This window comes from Mirounga angustirostris, unplaced genomic scaffold (assembly GCF_029215605.1).
Source record: "Mirounga angustirostris isolate CCGP_5_RB_7025 unplaced genomic scaffold, mMirAng1.0.hap1 SCAF_17, whole genome shotgun sequence".
Lineage (NCBI taxonomy): Eukaryota > Metazoa > Chordata > Mammalia > Carnivora > Phocidae > Mirounga > Mirounga angustirostris.
In genome coordinates, this window is record NW_026991725.1 from 56,253,897 (window position 1) to 56,277,215 (window position 23,319).

General features: G+C 59.1%; 1 protein-coding gene across 1 annotated transcript in view; it reads right to left on the reverse strand.

The window, feature by feature from the left end:
- The window catches only part of MYO15A (myosin XVA), a 50,867-nt gene that overhangs the window by 22,668 nt on the left and 4,880 nt on the right, over window positions 1–23,319 (reverse strand). Inside the window, exons 2-36 of the mRNA XM_045888150.3 lie at window positions 22,494–22,576; window positions 22,089–22,152; window positions 21,391–21,500; window positions 20,973–21,047; window positions 20,630–20,720; window positions 17,044–17,049; window positions 16,616–16,719; window positions 16,413–16,476; window positions 15,402–15,515; window positions 14,783–14,944; window positions 13,328–13,441; window positions 12,806–12,864; window positions 12,589–12,712; window positions 12,244–12,339; window positions 11,697–11,828; window positions 11,123–11,248; window positions 10,171–10,248; window positions 9,236–9,384; window positions 9,074–9,119; window positions 8,761–8,885; window positions 8,342–8,459; window positions 7,691–7,866; window positions 7,158–7,242; window positions 6,411–6,464; window positions 6,233–6,314; window positions 6,017–6,147; window positions 5,432–5,527; window positions 4,175–4,410; window positions 2,503–2,684; window positions 2,103–2,175; window positions 1,711–1,902; window positions 1,243–1,403; window positions 1,038–1,132; window positions 344–470; window positions 55–122 (exon numbers count right to left, since the gene is read on the reverse strand). Of these exons, the coding sequence (XP_045744106.1) occupies window positions 55–122; window positions 344–470; window positions 1,038–1,132; window positions 1,243–1,403; window positions 1,711–1,902; window positions 2,103–2,175; window positions 2,503–2,684; window positions 4,175–4,410; window positions 5,432–5,527; window positions 6,017–6,147; window positions 6,233–6,314; window positions 6,411–6,464; window positions 7,158–7,242; window positions 7,691–7,866; window positions 8,342–8,459; window positions 8,761–8,885; window positions 9,074–9,119; window positions 9,236–9,384; window positions 10,171–10,248; window positions 11,123–11,248; window positions 11,697–11,828; window positions 12,244–12,339; window positions 12,589–12,712; window positions 12,806–12,864; window positions 13,328–13,441; window positions 14,783–14,944; window positions 15,402–15,515; window positions 16,413–16,476; window positions 16,616–16,719; window positions 17,044–17,049; window positions 20,630–20,720; window positions 20,973–21,047; window positions 21,391–21,500; window positions 22,089–22,152; window positions 22,494–22,576 (3,798 nt within the window). The remainder of the gene's footprint in view (window positions 1–54; window positions 123–343; window positions 471–1,037; window positions 1,133–1,242; window positions 1,404–1,710; window positions 1,903–2,102; window positions 2,176–2,502; window positions 2,685–4,174; window positions 4,411–5,431; window positions 5,528–6,016; window positions 6,148–6,232; window positions 6,315–6,410; window positions 6,465–7,157; window positions 7,243–7,690; window positions 7,867–8,341; window positions 8,460–8,760; window positions 8,886–9,073; window positions 9,120–9,235; window positions 9,385–10,170; window positions 10,249–11,122; window positions 11,249–11,696; window positions 11,829–12,243; window positions 12,340–12,588; window positions 12,713–12,805; window positions 12,865–13,327; window positions 13,442–14,782; window positions 14,945–15,401; window positions 15,516–16,412; window positions 16,477–16,615; window positions 16,720–17,043; window positions 17,050–20,629; window positions 20,721–20,972; window positions 21,048–21,390; window positions 21,501–22,088; window positions 22,153–22,493; window positions 22,577–23,319) is intronic.

Sequence of the window (23,319 nt, forward strand, 5' to 3'; positions counted from 1 at the left end):
TGACCGGGCAGGCCCCGTGCTCAGGGCACCTCCCACAGCCCATCCGGCACTCACCAGGAGGACGGCCTGTTTGTGGATGAAGGCTTGCTGCAGAGCCAGCGTGGAGGCATCCAGGCCTGGGACTGGGAGGCGGGGGGGCAGGGGGGGGGGCGGGGGGAGGCAAGTCAGAGGGCGTGGATCTCAAGGGGTGGGAGATGGCGGCAAGTGGGAATTCCCTAGCTAACCCCCACCCTGCTGCTGTCTCACCCCCACCAGGCGGCCCATGGCTGCCTCCATCCTAGCAGGTGAAGGAGCCCCCCTCACCTCGCCCAACCCTGGAACCACCCTGGGGGCAGGCACTGACTTGGCTTTGGCTTTGGTTTTGGCTCTGGAGGTCTCCTGGGGGGGTCTTCAGGGCTGCTTCTGCCGCTGCCACCAGGCTGGCCTCCCCCTTTCATGCGGTAGGCAATGGCTGTTGGCTTCTCCAGGTCCTGGGGGCAGCAGGTGGCTCAAGTGTCTGCCTCTCACCGCCATACTCCCGAGGTTCCATGGCAACGGGCACCTGACACTGGCCACCTCCTCTGTCCCCGGGGCCTCCCGCCAGCCTAGTGTCTGCTCCATGCCCAGCCTCTGCTCATGTGGCCTCAGAGTCAGTATTCCCACAGCCCTGCAAGCTCTGCAAACCCATCCCCCCTCCCAGAGGAGAGTAAACAGATTCAGAGGCGCTGTGTCCTCTCAGGGCCCACATCATGCCACGGAGGGGCTCCTGGGAGTTCCCGGAATGAGCAAGGGTGCCTGAGGGGGCTGGCTCCCACCGGAGGGGGAGGGGGGGCCCTGGACCTTTAGCTGTGGGTCCTTCTGGGGTCAGCCAGGAGCATCTCTAGCCACGAGGACATCCTCATCCTTTGCCGGGCCCCCAGCAGAGGCCCAGACGAGACATGCCCCCCCCCCCAGTCACCGACCCTGGCTGTGAGAGGCTCCTGCACCACCCTGTGGGTATGTGACTTGGTGTGCACACATGGTCCCAGGGGTCTGCAAACACCCGCCCACATCCCTACCGCGTCCCCATAAGACAGCACAGGGTCGAAGAGGCTGTCCAGGTAGCCATCCAGTCCTTTGTGGGGCACAGATGGTTCTCCCAGGCTGTCTGAGTCTGTTTGGGGGGGTGGGGGACACAAAAGCCAAGCTCTTTTCTCCTGCTGATCACCCCACACAGCCCCCAGGATCCCTCCCTACCAGAGACAGTGGCCACTGCTGGTTGACCTTGGTGGGTCGCTGTCCCTCTCTGGGCCCCAGTCTCCCCATTTGTACCATCCTCATTGTGGCTGCGGTACCCTTCGGAGTCAGCCACTTTGGGCGCGTGTCCCTGGGACTGGGGCCTGGTGGGCGTGTCCTCATCTGAGTCCCAGCTGTTCCCAAACAACCTGTAGGGCAGGGGCTTATGGAGCAGCCGACCTCCTGCGAGATCATGGTCCTCCCAGAATCACCCCCCACCACCACCACGTTCTCCTCTGGGCTCTGGAAATGGGTGACTCTCTCCCTTTAAAGGTGGGGCCCTGGGGGACAGTGGAGCATCTGACTCTTGATCTTGGGGTTGTGAGTACGAGCCCCACGGTGGGTGTAGAGGTTACTTAAAGCTTAGGTTTAGAACTCAGCTCCAAACCAGCAGCTGGGAGAAAAGCCGTGTGCTAGGAGAGGCCATCTGCGTGAAGGGCCCGGGTAGCCACCTACGCTCTGGGGCCTCCCCTGCCGACCATGGGCCCTTCTGCACCCACGATGAAGTAGGACTTCTGTCTCGGGAAGTCCCTGAGCAGCTCGAGGTCGGACACCAGGTCCAGCACGTAGTCGTGGCCTGCTAGCTCTGCCCACTGGACTCCATTCCTCATGGCCACTGTCCAGCCCCGCCAGCCATCTGCCAGGCCCCTGGTGACAGCACATGGAGGGGCAGAAATGAGAGATGGAGCCAACAGGTACTGCCCGGAGAAACCGTGGAACACGAGCCAGACCCCAAGCATGACCAGAGTGGACCCATGGTGGGTGCAGGGGGCTGGTCTCCCGCCCTTCCCCTTCCCTCCTTCCCTGGTACACAAGGGTGTGCTGGGTGGGGCCTGCCTGGAGCCAACCTGTGCCTCAGAATGTCTCCGGCCACCTCTTCCCCCGTACTCCAGGAATGCACCGGGCAGGAGAACTGGTCGCCTGGGACAGTAGCAGGTGCTGGGCTCAGCCAGGATGCATCTGCGGCCCTAGGCCTGCTACTCCCCTGCCTGCACCGCGTTCTCAGGCTCCGCCACTCTTGTCCTGGACCCTGGATCTGCACCCTCCCTGCCCCAGCTCCCTTCCCCCATTCCAGGTCCAGCCCCCACCCGCACATGCTGACCTCTTTCCTGAGCCACACCCAGAGGGCCCCTCCCCAGCTTCTCCTGACCCCCCCGGGCATACTGGGGCCTGCCGACTCCAGCTGCCCCTCCGTGAGGGACAGAGGGAGGAGGGAAGGCAGCACGCGGTGGAGAGAGGACAGCTCACCACTGAAGCAGCCTACATCCAGCGCCATGCTGGCCTTCTCCTGGGTTGCTCTCCACTCGAGCTGGGTCGGGGGGAAGGTGCGGGCAGCCCTGGAGCCCTGCTGTTGGGCCCGGCCCATGGCCTGCATGAGACGGTGCTGACACACAGCCTGGAAGCCATTCTGCCCGTAATCAGACACAAACCTGACAGGCGGGAGTTGGAGCCAGGATGAAGAGGGATCTGTGGCTAGCCCTCGATAGAGGGGGATTCTAAGTCTAGTCTGAGGGAGGCCCAGGCTAGCCCAGAGCTCTAAGGTCAAGCTGAGAAGGCCCTAGCTCTGAGGTTAGCTCGGGAGGGTCCCAGGCTATAGTCCAGAGCTCTGGGATGATACTGAAGGGGTCCCGGGAGAGCCCAGAGGTCCGGGACTAGGCTGAAAGGGCCTCAGGTGAGCCCCAGAGTTCTGAGGCTAGACTAAAACAAAAGAGCTCAGGCTATCCCAGAGTCCCAGGACTAAGCTGAAAGGGTCCCAGGCTAGCGAGAAGTATCTCAAGCCACCACAGAGGTCCAAGGAGAAGCCAAAGAGGTTCCAGGAAGGCCCACCAAAGCTTGTTGGAGCAAAATGTCATTGACAAGGTGGGGGCTGCAGCAGGGTATGGGCAAGAACTTGGACTCTGGAAGACTCTGCTTTCCATCCCTTCACCAAGCCTCCCAGGGGGTCATTTGCCCCCCCTGAGCCTGCCTCCACTTTCTCATCTATACAAGAGATGGACATGAGGGTTCAACTTGGCCCAAGAGCAACAAGACTGATGCCTGCCAGGGGCAGGTACTCCACATACCGGGCTCCCTGGCTCACTCCCTCCTGCTGGAGCAACAGTGGAGCAGGCCCATGGTGGCCAGTGGCCGCAAGAGGGAACCCAGAGCTGTCCCCACAGGAAGCCCCAGACAGGAAGGCAGTGGTCCTAACCTGCTGCCCCAGATTCACAAGACTGACCCACTGAGCTGCCCACCTACTGCAGAGGGCCCAGATGACGTTCTGGATACTCTGAGGCTCACAGCCCCGCTGTAAGGTGGGTCCTGTTACCGATCCTAATTTACAGGTGAGGAAAGAGACTCAGAGAAGGGCAGTGACTTGCCCCAGGTCACACAGCGGGGAAGTATCAGAGCTGGGCTTTGCACCCAGGGCCTGCCTGAGCCCTTTCTTTTGCAGATCACCCTTCTCACCCAGCATGGGGACATCATCATCGTCATCATCCATATCATCAAGATGCTGACAACAGCTAGACTCGCATAGCACTTCCGGCATTTTAGAGGTTGAGCTGGGATTTGAACCCAGACCGTCTCACGTCCAGAGTCTATACTCCTAACCACCTGGCTCTACTCCCATGACGTGAGAGATCAGCGCCTTTTTCCCAAATTCCCCAGACCCTGGTGTGGGCCATCCTCTGAGCTCTGCAAGTCCTTTACCAAGTTTTTTCCTGAGCCCTACCCTCCAGAGTGAAGACCTGCCCGCTTATTTCTTGCTCTGAGCCCGGGGGAGACAGAGAGACCAGCCCCTGACCAGCCCCGGTGCCCGAGCTTGCAAGCACAGAGACCTCACTCCTGGCCCGACCTCTGACATCCCGCCCGGGGTGGGGGGGTGGCCTCACGCCAGTGTCACCATCCTCAGGCCCTGGCCCTGGCCGGTTGCACTCACTTGAGCAGGTACTTGCTGAGGTGCGAGGAAGGTGCAAAGCCGCTGAGGCAGGTAGCCAGCAAGAGCCAGCCGCGCTCGGCATTGTGGGCACTGGGGTTGCGCCACACCTGGTTGACCAGCTGCGCCAGGATCTCATCCCGCAGTTCGGGCACCGCCAGCCCCTTCTGCACAATGTAGTTCCCGAAGATGTTTTCCTGGGCACCGTACAGGTGGGGGTCGCCCATGAAACGCAGGATCTGGGCCACAAACAGACTCTCCTGGGCCTCTTGGAAGGTGGTTACTGCCAGGGCCCCACCACCCCCAACATGCACCCCTCTCACGTCCTTCCCACGTGTCCCAGGAAAGGTCATATAACAGCCCCCCAGGTTACAGTAAAACTGCCATGCCCTGTGCCAAATGACCAGGTGGGTTGTGCCAACTATGAGAAAAGTCAAGATCCAAAGTGCATACTGACTTTTCTCTCCTGCTCACGAAGCTTCCACGAGTGCTCCCCATACAGCCCCAGCCCCTCCCTGCATCCCTGGCCTCGAGCCAGCCCCTCACCTCCTGCTCCATCCAGGCCCCAGAGAGTGCTTTTTAACATGTCTGATCACACCCCTCCCTCAGAAGCACCTTCCTTGGCTCCCCAGGGCCATGGAATGAAATCCAAGTTCTGGATCTGGCAGACAGGGCCTTGGGACCCCCTCTTGCTTCTGCCCTTCTGACTTTCATCAATTGATGTGTTCTGACTCCATCAACTTTTTCTTCTCTCTGTGCCTTTTCCATCTGTCTTGATTAGCAGATTCTGACTCCTTCCAGTCTAGCCCAAATGTCTACCCTCCCACCAGGAAGCCCTCTCTGATTCTGTCCAGAGCTGGATTAGGGGTCCAGTTAGACTTCCTGGCCTCCGTGCCTAATCTCTGTCCACACTAGTCGTCACTGGTCAGGTCTGCTCTGCCTCCCCCTTCGGACTAGGAAGTCCTCGAGCAGAGGACCTGGATCTATTCTTGGTGTCGCTGGGAAGCTCCACAGAGGCTCTGGGGCAGCCTCTTTGCCAGGAAGAAGGCTGGGAGAAGAAAGGCTTCCAATCCTCAAAGTGGGATTAGCCCTAGCCCAGAGAGGGGCCCAGATTCCATCCCCCCACCCCCACCCTCACCAGAAGTCTTTCCTCCAAAGAGGAGGGCTGGGCTAAATGGCCTGGGCTAGTGGACGACCCAGGAGGGCAAGACAAGGAGCCTCACGGCCTAAGACTTCCAAGATGGCCTGGCAGACCCTTACCAACTTGAAGACGCTCACGGCTTCCGCATGGCACTCTGCCGGCAGCTGCATGAGGGGTGTCCTCAGGGGCACGGTCAGCATCCCCAAGGCAGGTTCCTGCGGGCACAGGGCAGGGGCATGGGGCCAGAGCCGGGGCTCGTGGGCACATCTGGATCCACTGCTCTGTGCCAGGAAGGGGCAGAGCCAGAGAGGTAAGGGTTCCTTTCCCCAGCGGCTAGATGGGGATACTGAGGCCTGAAGGGGGGCAGACACTGGCCGTCAGCAGGCTGGGGGTGGAGACCATCTGAGCCCCCTGGATAGCCCAGAATGAGAGCCGGGATGATGTCCTGTGGCTCGACCGGTTGGTAAATTTCTGAAATGGTTCCAACTGGTGGGCAAACGGCCACTTCCTAAGCCCCCGAGGGCCCCCCACTTCCGTCCAGCCCTCCCCTGGAGCCCCCAGGCTCCTCATGATCCAGCACCTCAGGGGCTCATACCCCACAGCACAGGGCATGGCCAGGAGCCTGGCCCAGGCTGACAGCAGTATCAGTTCTCATCGGTCAGTGCCCACTGGCCAGGGCCGCGTGGGTCCACGCCGGCCTTTACCTTAAAGTGGCATCGGACAAACTTGGCCATGGGGTAGTTGTTGATGTCCAGGGGCAGTGTGACACGGGGCTCGGCCTGGAGCCGGGGGGTCCGCACAGGGGCCACCCGGGGCACCCGGGCCGGTCTGAGGCCTGTGGGGAGGCGGGGGGGCGTGAGGGCCAGACTCCCACTCCTGCCCACGCCCCACCCCCACCACAGCGTCCAGCACTCACGGACCTGCCACAGCTTGCAAGAGTCCCGCCAGCTCAGCGGGTACCTCCAGGTGCCCCACGGCCACTACCTCCCGCTTGCTCAGCTCCTGGAGGGACAGCGCTGAGTGAGGGGCAGGCCTGCCCCAAGTCCCGTCTGCCAGCCTCCCTTCTTGCCCTTGCTGCCGCCCAGCACCTGCACCCACCTCCAGCTCCCGGAGCCGCGCCTCCTCCGCCCGGAGCCTCCGCTCTGCCCTCAGCTGCAGGAGAGCAGATGGTCAAGGCGGGGGAATGGTGGGCAGAGGTGACGGCAGGCCCCAGGCCCGGGGGTGGGGGCAGACAGCTCGAGCCGGCTTGCACAAGGCCTCCCAGGCGGCAGAGAGGAGGCAAAGATATGGCCAGATAAACAGGAAGGGGAGGGAGAAAGATCGAGAAAGAGACAGAGGCACGAGGCAGAGGGAGTAATACTTCGGGGAAAGGGAAATACAGGGGGATTTCTGGGCAGTGTGACGGAGTCCCCTCCTCTGTGGCTCCACATAGCCTTCAGTAGAAGCCAGGGGTTTCTTCAAGGCTTTGGGGACTACATTTGTCTTTCTGGTGGTTGGTTTATATGACAACAGACCAAGATGGGCATTATGGTAAGAGCAAAACCATAGATCTAGTGCTACTCAGGTCGACAAATTCCATCATACCCGACTACCGAAGGCCCGGCCGTGAACCCAGCACAGGCCAAATCCTTCACATGCAACCTCTCGCAGAATCCCCTCCACAACCCCAGGGGGTAGGTGGGGAAAGTGAGGATAGGGAAGGCCAAGGTCACAGCTAGTGAGTGGCAGAGTGGGGACTGGAACCCAAGACGGTGGGAGGCCAAGAGGCCCCTCCTGGATGCTAAGTGCCTCCCCCCTCCCCCTGCCGCCTGGCTCCCAGGAGCAGGGCGAGGGGTAGGCCTGCACCTTGAGGTAATGCCGGTGGTTCATGTACGTGTGCACCAGGGACCGGAACTTCACCAGATTTCTCCTCATCTGCTGATACCGCTGCCTAAGGGTGGGGTGGAAAGAAGTGTCTGGGGGGGCGGGTGGGGAGGGCAGGGGTTGGGGTCACAGGGTGGCCAAGGTGCAGAGATGCCCACGCCAGCCTGGCCTGGGTATCAGCACCCAGGGTTCACTGTGGGAGCCCTGTGGAGCTCAGAGAGGGGCAGTGACTTGGCCAAGGCCACACAGCAAATTAAGTGGCAGGGCCTGGAGCATGTGCATCCCATTGGGTTGTCGTCCCAGGGCTCCTAGGATGCCGGCTGCGGCCCCTCTTGGCTGGAAAGATCACAAGGGCCAGGGGCTTAGGTGGGAAGGACAGCCGAACGCAGAGACAGAGAGAGTCCGAACATCCTTCCCGCAGAGGCCCCACTCTCAGCTTGCATGCCTCCGGATGGGGAGCTTAGTACCCCAGCTCAGGCCTGGCCTGCGAGTCCTGCCCCACGTGGGCCCCGCACCTGGCCAGGTAGCCCCGGGCCTGGCTCTGCAGCAGGATGATCTTGCGGCGCAGTGAGCGGAACCGCCGTCGGATGAGGAAGCCTCGGAAGCAGCGCTGAAGCGTGAGGGCTGCCAGGTGCAGGACGCGCTCTCGCATGCTCTCCAGCAGCTGGTGCAGGTGCTCCTTGAGGAACAGCTGAGGAGGGGAGGCGGGCGGTGAGGCACGGACGGGCTGAGCGCCCAGAGGTGGGAGGAGCAGCGACGGGGAACTAGGCAGTGGGAGCGGCCGAGCAAAGGGCCGGAGACAGGACTAGCCTCCCACTGGCCAAGCTCCACTGCACTGCCTCTGGGCCGGTAGTCTTTAGTCGGGGCATTTCTTTTCTTTTCTTTTCTTTTTTTTTAAGATTTTATTTATTTATTTGAGACAGAGAGAATGAGAGACAGCATGAGAGGGAGGAGGATCAGAGGGAGAAGCAGACTCCCTGCCGAGCAGGGAGCCCGATGCGGGACTCGATCCTGGGACTCCAGGATCATGACCTGAGCCGAAGGCAGTCGCTTAACCAACTGAGCCACCCAGGCGCCCAAGTCGGGGCATTTCTCATTGCCCCGGCTCAAGTTCTGAAGCCCCTGAACTTGAGGCTTCCAGGGGCCGCAGGTGGGCTGGGACTCACCTTGCTGACACCGACGCGGTACATATTTGGCATGACCATGCACAGGCGGCTCAGCAGCGACACGCACATGTCCCCACTGGCTGGCAGATCGTGTTTGAGGGCCACTAGACAGCGGTACCTGTGGTTTCAGTTGAATAAGACACTTTACTGCCATCTGCTGGAAACTTGTCATAACAGCTTAAAGTTACTCCTCTGGAATCTCTACACACACACACACACACACACAATAAAAGTACGAAAAAATGCGGAACAAAAAATATATCTGCTCTGTGACAGCCAGCACGTAATGATCTTGTGTAGTACACAACCTGAGCAACTGTGCATGGCAAGCTCTGTCCTGCCCGGGTTCTGTATTCCTGGGGCCATGGGGGAGCTGGGTAAGGATCTGTGGAGCTCAGGAACCACGCTGACTGCGGTACCTGTCGATGAACACCTGGAAGGGCAGGCGCACTGGAAAGCCCTCCTTGCGGATTCGCACAGTCTCCAGCACCCCCGAATAGCGTAACTGCGCCATTACCACATCTGGCTCAAAGAGGCCTGGCTCCTGTAAGGAGGGCCCAGATAGGGAGTTTGCACACTGGCCCACCCGTGTGCCACGGGCACTAGCAATGACAAACAGTCCCCACAGTGGGCTGGGCAGATGGAGGCCCAGAGAGGCACAGCCACTTGCTCCAGGTCACACAGCACAGGGGAGAGGATTTGACTCTCCCAGGGACCTCAGCCATCACATACCTTCTTGTGGTTGGGCTTCAGGCAACGTACGAACAAGGGGTTACACCTGCACAGGGGCGGGAGGAGGGCGGTGTGAGGCCCCAGAGAAGGGAAGTGCTTACCCCTGCAGGTTGTGGGGTGGGTCAGAGGTGAGGCTGGGTGCCCACCCACCTGCGTGCTCACCTCTCCATCTTTTCCACCAGATCCAGGAGTGACTGTTGGAACTTAGCGGCCACTGTGTGTGCCTTGTGGAGCCGGGTGATGGAGCTGTTCTTGCCCAGGCGCTGAGGGGCAGCCTGTGGGGTGTGGCTGGAGAAGAGGTGTGCCACCACCTGAGGCCGGGTCAGTGGTCGAGGCGCCCAAAGACAGGAAGACAGAGGGGGCAGGGGGCCGAGAGACAGAAACGAGGAAACAGAGGTTGGTGGGTGGGGGTGGGGGTGGGGTAGGGACAAAAGGCATTAAAAACAAAAAGAGTCAAATCTCCAAACCAGAAAAATAAGAAAACTACCTCCCTGGGCCCCTGCCCTCTCTCTGCAAGGCCGCTGTCCTCTTGGATTACACACCTCTCAAGTCAGGGTGCACAGCACCTTCCAAGGGACCTGTCTCATGGTCGGGCTGACTTTTTTTCTTCAGTCTGACTGTGCACCTGGCCCCAAGGTGGCCTCCTGCACACATGGTCATGAACTCTGGCAATGACCTCAGGAGGGTACCCATTTGACAGAGAAGAAGGCGGAGGCCCAGAGAATGGGGTGAGTGACTGAGAACAACAGGGCTATTTGGGAGAACTGCTCAGTGAGGGGATAGGGCAGGGCACGGCTGGGTGGGCAGGGCCAGGATGGGCCAGGGGACAGGCAGGGCAATCCAATGGGGCTGGCCAGGGGCATGACCCTTCAAGGGGCAGGACCAGAAATGGGAGAAAGTACAGAGCAAGGCAAGACTCTGGGTTAGGGTTGAGATCAGGGTCAGAGCCTGGCTGGAGCTAGGGTGCACCAGAGGCAGGACCAGCACCTGGGTACCTAGGGGACCTCCCCATTTCCTGGACTGTGAGAGGGGCCTGATGGTGGTCTGGGTGCTCGGGGAGGGGGAGTGCAGAGTAGCAGGAGACGAGGCTTGCTTACCCGTGTCCGGCTCCGCACAAAGAGATCCAGCACATCCTGGCGCACCTGGTCATGGTTCTTGTCTAGGAACTTGTGCACCTGCAAAGGGGGAACAAGGGGGCAGCTTGGGTTGGAGCCCACGCAGCCTGGGTGACAGGGCAGGGGGATAACATGCCCCAGTGTGCATCAGCCTGTCTGCTCCCTTCCTATCTCCCTTCCTCCCTATAGCGGGTCAGGGGCTCCCAGCCCCTGGGGGACCCTGGCCCTGCCCCTACTAGGCCTCTATCTCCCAATCTGTCCTAGGAGGTACTGGACCCTTCTCCCTGCTGTGGTCCCCTCCCCTCTGCCCCCACTACCCTTCCCATCCTCTGGGGAGCGGGGCACATAACCAGTCTGGGTCTTGGTCCCCATCCTCAGTGGGGGACACTGTCCTGTGTCTGTCCTACAGATGAGGAAAACAAGGCCTAAGTGGAGACAGAAGCTTGGAATCCTGGCCTGAGACACCTCCAGGGCAGGAATGTGTCTGAGATAACAGAGCGACTGCATCATGACTGATAACAGCTACTCTTTATTTTTTTTTTAAAGATTTTATTTATTTATTTGACAGAGAGAGAGAGATAGTGAGAGCAGGAACACAAGCAGGGGGAACGGGAGAGGGAGAAGCAGGCTTCCCGCAGAGCAGGGAGCCCGATGCGGGGCTCGATCCCAGGACCCTGGGATCATGACCTGAGCCGAAGGTAGACGCTTAACGACTGAGCCACCCAGGCGCCCTGATAACAGCTACTCTTTATCACCCACCTCAGCCCTAGACTTCCACACTCGCCACTTGAGACCGGCACTATCATTATCCCCATTTTCCAGATGTCCTAGAGATAAGCCCAGAGAGGTTAGGCAATTTGCCTGAGGTCACACAGCTGAGGATCAGCAGGGGGCCAGAGGCACCAGAGGCGGTGCAGGCTGTCCTGGGTCTCACCTGATAGGTGACTTTGCCTGCGTAGTGCTTGATGGTGAACTCGGGCAGCGGCATCTTGGGCTTGGAGTAGAGCGGGTTCGCGCCGTGGTGGTAATGGCACTTCTGCAGAAACGTGTGGTCTGTGGCCTGTGGGCAGGCGGGGGTCAGATGGTGGGCAGGGGACCTGGGCACCCTGTTCCAGGGCTAGTGGCAGACCCTCCAGGCTGGACTGCTTCCCGCAAGCGCTGGGAAGGAGCAAATCACAGCCGCCTCCAGCTGCCCACTGTCCTGGGTGGGGAGGCTTAAGTAGACCCCCCCCCCCCCGCACTTGTGTCTTCCAATCAGAGTTTGAGGCCCAACCTCAAGGTCACCTCCTCCGGGAAGTCTTCTGTGACTTTCCAGGCTGGTACCCTCCTCTGGACACCCACAGCCCCCTATCCAGCCTCCATCACCCAGGTCGTGAATGGCAGGTTGGGTGTCCCGAGCTCCTGTCCCCCAGGCCAGAGCAGAGAAGGCAGGACCTAGGCCTGATGGGGACGTGAGGCTCAGAGACGCTGAGCGACCTGACCAGGCTCACACAGCGCCCGTGGCTCACCTGGGGAAAGCAACACTGGTCATCGAGGATGCGCAGGATACCATAGGGCTTTAGTGAGATGAGGTTGATGCACGGCTGATTGTCGGCAAAGGTGATCTCCCGCCAGTCGATCTGTTCCCGGATGTACTCCTCCTGCGGGCGTCAGGCGCTCAGCCTCCTCACCCTGCCCAGGCCCCATCCACCCTGCCTCCCATCTGAAGGGGCCTGGCCAGGGGCACCTCTGCCTGCACAGGAAGCTCACTCCCTAGGACGGCAACACGAACCATCTCTGAGCCCTGTTCCACCCTCCGCCTGGGACAGCCCTGAAGCAGGGGAGGACCCCCACCACCACCACAAGAGGGCTTTTGTCGGCTCAGCACCCAGCATCTTCCCCGTCCAGAGCACAGGCCTTCACAGGTGCTGTTCCTTGGCTTAGAATGCCTTTCCCGGCGCTCCGCCTGATCACCCCCGGTTTGCCCTTAAAGAGCCAGCATTATCCTGTCTGGCTCCAAGGAGGCCCACTGGCCAGTCGGGAGGGGACAGGACTGCTAAGGGAGGCTCCGCACACCTGCTCCTCCTGGAAGATGATCTTGTTGAAAAGGTACTGAAGGTTCTCGTTTGCATAGTTGATGCACAGCTGCTCGAAGCTGTTGAAGCTCAGGTCCTGCCAGGTGGGCGGTGAGGCTGGGCTGCTCCCTCCTTGGCCAGTAGCTCACGTGTCCCCACCCAGGGCCCCGCTCCCCGGCCCCGGCCGCCCAGTGCCCCCCCCCCCGCCTTCCGTGGCCTCGGGGAGTGCTTGTGCGTGAGTGAAGGAGAGGAGATCAGGGGCAGATGACGGTGTATGCTGTCGACAGCGAAGGGAGGGAGATGAGGCTTTATGTCCCCTGCCCCTCACCCACCCGTGCAGCCCTACCTCGAAGCCATAGATATCCAGGATGGCGATGGACAGCGTGTCCTGCTGGGGGGACACCAGTGCGTTGACCCGGGCGATGAGCCAGCCGAAGAGCAGCGCGTACAACACCTTGGCGATGGCGTCTCTGGAGCAGAGATGGTGCTGGGCCAGGTGGGCACAGTGCGGGGGTGGGGGGGGCAGGGATCTGGGGGTCGGGCGGGGAGGAGCAAGGCCTCACCTGGCATCCACGGCACTCTCCACAGTCAGCGGGGTGAAGATCTTCTCTCGCATTGTCTCCTGGGGAGGGATGAGGCCTCTGAATGACAGCGGGCTGGCCGCCACCTCCAGGAAGCCCCCGGAGGATCAGGGGGGGCATGGGGAAGAGAGCCAGAATGATGGTGTGACTGGTCTCAAGCACACAGCCGGCCAGGGGCAGAACACACACTCATCCCCCTTCCTCCTGGCTATGCTGCTGGCAGGGGCAGGGCCGCTGGTCTAATGGGGGAGACAGAGGCATAAGCAGACAGACCCAGCGAGATCAGCCTTGGGAAGGGACAAAGGGCCGGGGGCTGTGAGAGCCCAGGGGAGGTAATGACCCAGATATGGGTCGGGCTGGCTCCCTGGATGGGGGGATGCCTGCATCAGGTCTTGAAGGATGAGTACGTGTAGGAAAGGGAAGAGCATTCGAGGTGGAGGGAGCAGCCTACATCGTCCAAGTGCAGGCAGGAGGCTCTGACAGCTCCGGGGCCCGGGGACTCACGGTCACTTTGAAGGTGATGGCCTTCTGCAGGCCCTCGGGGGAGATCTGCAGCAGCTCGGCCACGGCCTGGATCTCCCGGGCACTCACCACTGAGGCCGTCTCCTGCGCGTCCGTCTATGCCAAATACCAACAGCAATGTGTTTTAAAGTAGATAACTCAATTTAAAGTTCATATAAAAAACATAAACAGGCTAGAAAAACCAGGAAAATTCTGAGATAGAAGGGGAGTGAAGGGGACCCTACAAGATAGTCAAACACGTTATAAAGTTACAATAATTAAAACACTGTAGAGAACTTTAGGGGCGTCTAGGTGGCTCAGTCGGTTAAGCGTCTGCCCTCAGCTTGGGTCATGACCTCAGGGTCCTGGGATGGAGCCCAGGGTTGGGCTCTCTGCTCAGCAGGGAACCTGCTTCTCCCTCTCCCTCTACCCCTCCCCCTGCTCGTGCTCTCTCTCTCTCTCTCAAATAAATAAATAAAATCTTAAACAAACAAAACAGTGTGGAGATAGACACACAACACAGTTTAATGAAGCACAAGAGGAAATCAAGAATTAGGCATAAATGTACGTGAGAATTTAGTACATGATAAATATTTATTTCTTCAATTACAGGATTAGGGTAACTGAATAATTGTATGGAAAAAAAAAAAAGGAATTGCGTTCCTACCTCACACCTTACGGGGATAAATTCCTGACGAACCAAAGATTAAATGTGAACACACATAAACACACCATAAAAAGTTTTGAAAAAAATGATGGGAGAAAGCTGTTACAATTTTAGAGAGATAAGTGTCTCTCTAAAAATGATACAAAATCTAAATTTTATTTAAGAAAAGATTCATAAATAAAATACCTGAAAAATCTACATGGCAAAAAACCAAACCAAAACAGAACAAACCAACCACCAAGCAAAACACCAATAAAAAACAAAAACAGGGGCGCCTGGGTGGCTCAGTTGGTTAAGCGGCTGCCTTCGGCTCAGGTCATGATCCCAGGGTCCTGGGATCGAGCCCCACGTCAGTCTCCCTGCTCGGTGGAGAGCCTGCTTCTTCCTCTCCCTCTCCCTGCTGTTCTGCCTACTTGTGCTCTCTCTCTCTGTCAAATAAATAAAATCCTTATAAAAAAAAAAAATCTTTAAAAAAAAAAAACAAAACAAAACAAAAACAAAAAGAACACCTGGATACAAATCAAAATACAAATGACAAGCCAGAAAACATACTGGCAATTCCCATCAAGGACAAAGGGTTGGTTTCCTTCTCATATGTAAAAAGCTCTCATACATCAATAAGAAAAAAAGAGGAGTGACCCCAATGGTGGGGGCGGGGGTGGGAGAGAGAACAAATGAAATGCGCATGGCGTACCCCGGAAAGGCAAATATCCGTGTCCCCCAAGCCTCTGAGGAGATGACCTGTGTCCTGAGGGTGCCAGGGCCCCACGGCAGGCTGTGGGCTCTCTCACCTCATATTTCTCGAAGTAGACGTTGCCCAGGTGCAGGATGGAGGCCAGGATGCGGAAGATGCTGTCCTGGTCCTCACCACTGAAGCCCAGCACCTCCATAGCGGCCAGGAGCCGGCGGAAGTCATTGGAGTCACTCTTCCCTGAGATCTCACAGTTCCCGCCCTGGCCCAGGGCAGGGGCCGGGTGTCAGGGACCCTGGGCAGGCACTCCAGCTCTGTTCCACCCCCACGGGCCAGGAGGCAGGCCCTGATCAAGCGCTTTATATATGTTCGCTCATCTAGTCGCCACTACATCCCTAAAAAGTGGTCTTATGCTGTCCCCATTTCACAGATGAGGAAACTGAGGCACAAAAGGGGAAGTGCCGTAACTCCAGGCTGCTTAGCTTTGTTCTAGGTTATAGAGAAATGAAGTCAGGGAGGTCTCCTCTTCCCCCACTTTGGACCCTAAAAATGCCTGTCACCCTTGTCGTGATGAGACACTTTAAATCCAAAGTCGTGCCCCCCCTCCCCATCACCTGCACAGGCTGTTAGGACACCATGAGTTGGTTCTCTCAGCCCGCCCAGGGTGATGGGGCAGGGGTGCCAGGCCTGGGGGCCCCTGGATGCCTGCCAGTGCTCACCTGGTTCAGGTAGTAGTAGGTCTCAGCCTCCTGCAGACTGAAGGCCTGCCGCAGCTGGGCGGGCAACCCGGCTAGCAGCTCATAGAAGATGTGGTAGTTCCTTTCGTTTTTGGCCTGCAGGGTGGGTGGGTGGGTGCAGAGAAGGGAGCCACCCACCTAGATGAGCCCCCGACACACATACAAGGCCAGGTGTGCCCGCCCGTGCGGATACAGGTGAGACCGGGCAACTGGGACGAGTGAGCCCCCAGCCTGGCTCTGACTGGGGCCGGGGCCGGGGGCGGAGAAGTGCTGGAACGCTGGTCAGGATTTAATTTTGTTTGGAGGACTAAGAGAAAGGCAGCCTTTCTTCTCTTGTGCAAACCGGGCCTGCACACCTCCACGTGCTCTGTCCGTGGCCCAGATGTGCACACACGGGGCCTCCTGCTGGTTTACTCAGCCAGGGTGGCTGAGCGCCGACTGCACCCCAGGCCCTGTTGTAGGCCCTTGAGATCCAGCGGGGAACAAGGGACACAGAAGCCCTCGACCTCCTGGAGCCCAGCTGCTAGCTCCGGAGATAGACACCCACCCAGCAAGCCGCTGGGGACAATAAGACATGTCCGACAGAACAGAGTGCTCTGGGGAGAAATAACGCAGGGAAGGGGCTGGGGGGTTCTGGTGGGGTGGAGAGGGGCTTCATCTTAAATGGGGTAGCTTCCCTGAGCAGGTGCCATTTCAGGGAAGACTTGAGGAGATGAGGGGTTGGGTCACGTGGGTGTCTAGGGGGAGGGGTGCTCAGAGGGAAGAAATCGTAGGTACAAAGGTTCTGAGGCAGGATCATGGCTGGTGTTTCAGGGACAAGAAAGGGCCAGTGTGGCTGGAGGGGGTGAGAGAGGGGAGATCACATGCTCACACAGACACACATCCCTGTTCATTAATTCAGCATTGCCCCAGCCCCACCAGGTGCCAGGCTCTGAGTATCTGCCTAGCCCCAGCCCGTCTCAGCACACGAGGGCCCGGGGGGGCCTGTCCCACCTGAAACACAATCCTGGATTTCTCGAGCAGGTACTGGGAGGTTATGGCACCAGAAATCACGCCCCTGGGGAGGGGGAGCACAGTCAGCTTGTGCAGGGTAGGGGGGTGGGTGGGGTGGCTGGCGTGGGCACTGAGGGGCTGCACCAGGACATGGGGTGCACCGCAAGGCCTTGCGGGGCCCCTCCCTCCACCGCCCCACTCACCCTTCCAGAAAGACCTCCACGAACTTCCCGAAGCGGCTGGAGTTGTCGTTCCTGACGGTTTTGGCGTTACCAAAGGACTCCAAGAGGGGTGTTGCCTCCAGGATCTGGACCCCAGAAGATGTGGGAATTGTTCTGGGGGCCTGGAGTAGGGAGCATAGCTAGGGCCACCCCTAGGTTTTCGCAGACACGGACCTCCCCTAGGGCCCCCTGTGTGAGGGGCAACTGCAGGTGGGCTCCTTGTAGAATCCTTGGGTCTCCCCAGTGCCCCCCAACACCCCTCATGCTGTCAACCCCCACATCAGGCCACAGCTACCCTCTCCCAGCCCCCAGCCCCTCCCACAGCAGCCCCCAGCCAGGACAGGCCGCTGGATGCCCCTTCCTGCCCATCCTGCCATCACACACACACACACACGCACACTCCCAAGTACCTTTATCTTCAGGAGCACCCAGGACAGAGGAGGAGGAGAGAAGAGCAAGAACAGAAGCAGGTCACCTGTAGCACTGAACCCTCTCCCTCCAGGATGCCAGGGGCCTTAGACCATGGAGGGACCACCAACACCTCTGGGCCGCTGGGGTGGGCAGGGGCTTTGCCAGGTGAGAGCAAACCCATGAACCTTTGAGACCCCAGCTGTCTGGGCCTGGAGACTGCAGTGTGACCCCAGGGTGTGGGAGTCTGCTGGGTCTACCTGCCAAAAGGTTCTGGGGATGTCCTCTTTACCCCATCCCCGTGGCCACCACTGCTGGTCAATCACCTGGGCTCCCGGAGGAGCCGCCTTCCTGGATCCTGGCCTTGCTCCCTCGGGGGGTTCCTTTGAAAACCTGTGTTAGGTCATGTTTCCCCTCATGGCTTCCACGTCACTCAGGCTCAAAGCCAAGCCCTTGCACAGCCAAGCTCTTGGTTGGTCCCATCTCCCCTTCTTCCCTCCCTCGCCCTGCACAGCCCACCTGACTCACCCAGGCCCATGCCGGCCTCTGGACCAGAGTTCTCTCCTTCTGTAGCCCTCTGCTGGCAAATCCTCTCACTTCCTTGTATCCTGTCTCCCCGCCCCCCCAACCCACACCACCCCCCCCCTCCCAAATGTAAGCCTCCACAGGCAAGAATCTTTGTGTGCAATCTCTGGGTCTCCAGCATCTACACCGGACCAGGAGCATCGGAAGCCCTCAAACAATATCTGCTGAACGGATGACACAAGGACCAGCATTTTCGGACCGCAGAGCTGCCCAAGCCAGAGCCAGTCCCAGCTCCCGTGTATTAGGCAACCACCACGTGCCAGACCCTTTGCCCTAATCATATGGCTGTTAACCACCCTGCAAGGTAGGTACTGATGCACCCATTGCACAGATCAGGAAACAGACTTGGAAAGGTGAGGTAGTGTGCCCGGGGACTCCAGAGTCCAAGAGAGAGATCACAACACCGCGCCAAGCATGCATGTATCTGTGTAGACAGCGTTCTCGGGCTGAGTCATTTCCTCGGGATAAATTCTCAGGAAAGAAGCAGGGAAGGCCTGCTCTCTGCAGAAATGTTACTTTGGGGAAGGTGCCAGTTCCCTCCATCTGTTCATGCTCATGGTCCCGTTTAGCCCAGGAAATACTATGTCCATCATACAAAGGAGTAGACTGCGGCCCAGGCGAGAGTGGGAGCTGGCCTTTGGTTGTTCAGTGAGTTGGGGTCTGCCTGGACTTTGGCCTATGCTATCCCCTAGTCTGATATCCCCGTGCGGACATCTGAGTGTGGAGTGAGCCACTCCTCTGTCCCTAATGCCCAGCCGGGGGCTGGGGAGAGGACTGCTGGGCTGGACGGGTGAACATGTGGTCCTGTGGGGCCCTCTAGCTCAACCCGCAGGTCGGGGGATGGCCTGTGGTTTGGGCTGGGCAGCATCCAGCCACCTTCCAACCCCGGGGGACACTTGTCGCATTCCCAGCCCAGAGGCAGAGCCTGTGGCCCGGGCCTCGGCCCATTGAGGCACAACTGGGCCCAATGAGGACGGGTGGCCCAAACCAGTCCAACAAGAGGAAACCCTGAGACTTTTCTGGGCACATTGGGAAGTGTGGGTGGTACACTGTGGCACTATCTTGCTGATCGATGGGAGAGAGGTTGAGAATGATGCCCCTAGATGGGGAGGATGGCGCCCAAACAAGGGACATCGTTTAAGACCCCGGATCCAGCCATACCTAAAACCGACCCTAGGTAAGGACTGTCAGATTACGTGAGCAGGGCAGAGCGGCAGCTAGGAAATGAGCCCACAGTATTGCATCTGGCAGGCCTGTTCTCACACCTACGGAAGGCCTGGCACAGAAACCCCCAGACCCAGCCACACATCCCACCACTCTGACCGTCCTCCCTCACCCCTGCTGAGACTGCTCTCTGCCTTGAGCTTCAGATCCCACCTCCTCCGCCCCCACACTTCCGGACATGGGGTAAGTGCTCTCCCTTCCCAGACCCCAGTTTCCCAGTCCATAAATGGACACAAACGTACCTGCCTCCCGGGGCCTGTGTGTGGGTCTAGTATGACCCCATATCTAAAGCACCAGACGTAGGAGGGCTCAAAGCACACATTTCCCTGCCTACCCAGCCAGTCCTTCCGGAAGTCTACACTTAGAGGTTTTGAAAGCCCCACCTGGAGCAAAGGGAGGTTCTGGAGTCTGAGTTGCTGGGCCTTTGCCTCCAGCCTCACCTTCCCTGAGTTCCAGGCTCATGGTGTATCCACCAATTTCCCACCATCTCTGTAAGGACGCCCAGCAGATTCCTCAGGAGAAAAGACTGCCTTTTCTCCACAGCCCTGCCCACATAGCCAATGGCAGCTCCACGCGGCCCATGGCTCAGGCCAAATGCCTGGGGTTGCCCTTGGACCAATCCCCTCTCTCACACCCCAATCGGGTCCCTCGGCAAGTCACTGGCTGCCCTTGAAACTGCACCTGGGGGGCACCTGGGGGGCTCAGATGGTTAAGCACGGTCCCAGGGTCCTGGGATCAAGCCCCGCATTGGGCTCTCTGATCAGCGGGAAGCCCGCTTCTCCCTCTCCCACTCCCCCTGCTTGTGTTCCCTCTCTCGCTGTGTATCTCTCTGTCAAATAAATAAATAAAATCTTAAAAATATATATATAAATAAATAAACTGCACCCGGGTCTAGCTGTGCTCACCATCTCCGTCACTATCTCCCTGGCCAAAGCCACTGTCCACCCTCACCTGGACTCCACGATGCCACTTTGCCATCCCCGGGCACATCAGACCTCCTTGCACCCCAGGGCCTTTGCACTTGCTCTTCCCTCTGCCCGTCTGCTCTTCCGTGAGATGTCTTCAGGGCCCACTCCCTCACCTTCTCAGTAGAGCCTTCACTGACCATCGTGCTTCGAATTATGACCCTCCAAACTCCCCACCCTCCTCCCTGCCTTTTTTTTTTTTTTGTCCACAACTTCCCGCCCTTTCACATACACATAATTTCCTTGTGTATTTCTTTCCTTCTGTGTCCTCTACTGTAAAGAAATTCCCGTGAGGGTGGGAGCATTTGTCTGCATTGCTGCTGCCTACTTCCTCATCACCTAGCCCAGGCCTGACACACAGTATGTCCCCAGGAAAGCTTTACCGAGGGTCAAAAATTCTCAGGTTTGGAGGACCTAGCGCTCTCCACAATGCTCCAACCCTGCACTTCCCCCAGTCCCATGTCCTCAGTGCCCCAGCATCTCCTGCAGCCCACCCCCATGCCTAGGCCCATCCTGCCTCTTATTCTACCAGGAAGGTGAGGCCGGGCAGGAGAAATGGGGCTTCTGCTCTGGCCAGGCCCAGCAGGGTGGGAACCAGAGCTGCTCTGGAGCATAGGCAGGAGGGAACTCCCCTGCAGCCATACCCTGGGTGGGGAGGGTGGTGGCAGAAAGAGCTGGGGTCCTGGGAGCCCTCCCAGTGCAACCCTGGCCTCAGCCTCTCCATCCTCCGAGTGGGGCCGAGGAGAGCACTAAGGGGAGCACTAAGCTCGGGAGTCCCGGGGAGTCAGGCAGGCCACGCAACGGACAGACTCACCTGCTGCGTGATGCCTCGTTTCTGGTTCATGGCGGCCAGGTAGTGCAGGATCAACTTGGTAGACTCAGTTTTTCCAGAGCCACTCTCTCCGCTGACGGGGCAAAGGAGCAGAGTGAGCACCCACCAGGTCTCTGCCTCTTCTGGGCTCCCCTCTACCCTTACCCTTCTTTGACCTCCTATGGCACAAGAGGACATGGGTGGGCTGGCCCAGAGACACCGAGTGATTTTTCCCAGCTCCCACAGCGGGTCTGGCCTGATGCAGACCTGTCATCTGAGATTCTTCCCATACATTCCCCCACCCCCACCCTGCCCCACGCACACGGAAATCCCCAGCCTGACCCACCTGATGATTATGCACTGGTTCTGTTTGGCATCAAGCATTTTGGCGAAAGCAAGATTTGCAACTGCAAAGAGGTGCCTGGAGAGACGGGCCACAGGTATCACTGAGACAGGACCCTGCCTCTCACACCCCTCAGGGGTCAGGTAGGAGAGCATCTCTGTCCACCCAAGCAGCCAGGTCTGCTCCACCCTTCACCCTGGGGAAATGCTCCCTGCCCCAGTCTGGTCGGAGCCACAGTGGCCTCCAACCTAGGGAGGGCTGTGGCCAGACTCGGAGAGAGACCACTGGGCCGAACAGGTGGGCTGCTCACCGCTAGGTGGCCCTACCCTTGGCTCAGGGGCAGGCGGGGACTCGCTGAGGTCAGGCAGAGGGACCCGGGAGAGCCCAGGACAGCCCCCTCCCCATCCCCAGAGACACTCACGGGGGATTTTCGCCCAGGGCCCGCCCGCTGTACTGCTCCACCTGCTCTGGGCCATAGATGCCGAACATTCGATACGGGTTCACCGACACCAGGATGCTGCCGATGTAGGTCTGCCAGGCAGACAGTGGTCTCAGGGCTTATGCCTCCTCGTGGCCCGCCTCCCCTGCTTCCGGGAGCCTGTTTCCATGGGGCCGGGTGTCTGGCCGCCTAGCCTCCGTGTTTGCGCCTGGGGCCCTCTCACAGCTCGACAGGTCATCTACTCTGGTTGGGGAATTTCAGGCACTGTACCAGGCTGAGGCTCGGAGAAGGCTAAAGTGAGCAAAACCCTACAGCCGAGAATCTGCAAAGGCGGCTTTGTCAGCTGTCATGTACTTCATTTACGCATAGTCAGGGCCAGGCTCTAGAAGCTTCTGCCTCGAAGTGAGGTCAAATCTCTACTGCCCGGAGTGGGCTGGGAGTCGGGAGCCCAGGGCATTCTGAGGCGTCCAGAGCCCTTGTGGGTGGCACCCACCATCCTAAAATTCTCTGTGTTAGGATTTAGGATTTTAGAACCCCAAGCCCTAGCATGTTATACTCAAATGGCAGAAACCTCAGAATTCAAACCAGAGGCCACAAATGGGGGCTCAGCAGAGAAATCTGTGCTTCCCACTGTGGCCCCACAAGGCAGCTACCTTTCTGATCTGAGCCCCGGGACTTACATAGATGAGGTTCCGTTCAAATCTGGTCTTGAGATTGGACAGCACGGTGGTCTCCTGGAGGTCTCTGGGAGGGCATGAAGAGGGGACATCTGGGCCCACAGAGAGGCAAAGTGATTTGCCCAAGGTCTCCCAGCCAGGAAGTGGTGAGGCTGGGATTTGAACTCAGGCCTGTGTGACTCACAGCACGCTCTCTCTCTCTCTCTCTCTCTCTCTCTCTCACACACACACACACACACACACAGGCTTTGTAACACTGCATGCCCCCCACTTCGTAGATGAGAGCCTGGAGGCTCTGGAAACATTCCAGGAGGTGAGAGGCACCCCGAGCAGGAGGAGGCGCTCTGGCCAGGAGTGGGCAACCCCGTGGTGACCCCTTGCCGACGCCCCCCGCCCCACTCCACTCACTCCAGCTGCGTCATGTCCTCCACACCATCCTCCCGGCACTGCTCGCGGAAGCGTGTGGTGGGCAGGTTGCGGATGGAGTGCATCTGTCAGAGAGAGTCTGTGGTCGGCCTGGTTGGAGGGTGCCCATGCCTGGCCGCCTGGCCCGGACATGCCTGGGACTTGCTCCTGTTGCGGAGGAGAGAACCTCAAGGCCAAGGCCAGGCCGGGTCCTGGGGCCTCCTTGCTGTGGAATACTGTAGCCCGTGGAGGCTGCATGCAAGCTTTACTCATGGGGACACATGCCTGCCCTCTGCCCATGTGTTCCCTGTGGCAGGTGCTCCCGTGTGTTCCCAAGTATCCTTGACCTGGGGGCGAGCACACACACACACACAGTTCCCTGCCTGGAAGTCCTCCCAACCTCATGCTCTCCCAGTGCTGACACCCTTTCCCCGGGTGGACCCCACATCTTTGCTTATGTGACAATCTAATGAATACCCATGTCCCGGTGGAGGGGGCCTCGGGGAGGGCGGACACTGAGACTGTCCCACTCAGCATCCTACCCCTGCATCCATCCCAGGGCAAACACGTAGACCCCCTACACTCAGACCCACAAGCAAAGGCATTTGCAGCTCATGCAACTCTCACACACACCCGTGGTCTTGCAAAATGCCCGTGGACACGCGTGCAGGCCTGGGCTGCCTGGCTAGAGACACTCACACGCGTAGGCACATGCTCTCAATGTCCAGCTGACCCATTCACAAGTGTGTGGAGGGCCGGGGCGGTCTCAACCACAGCTGGGCGGGGGGGGGGGGGGGTGTCTCAACCCCCACCCGTGGGCTGCGGGATC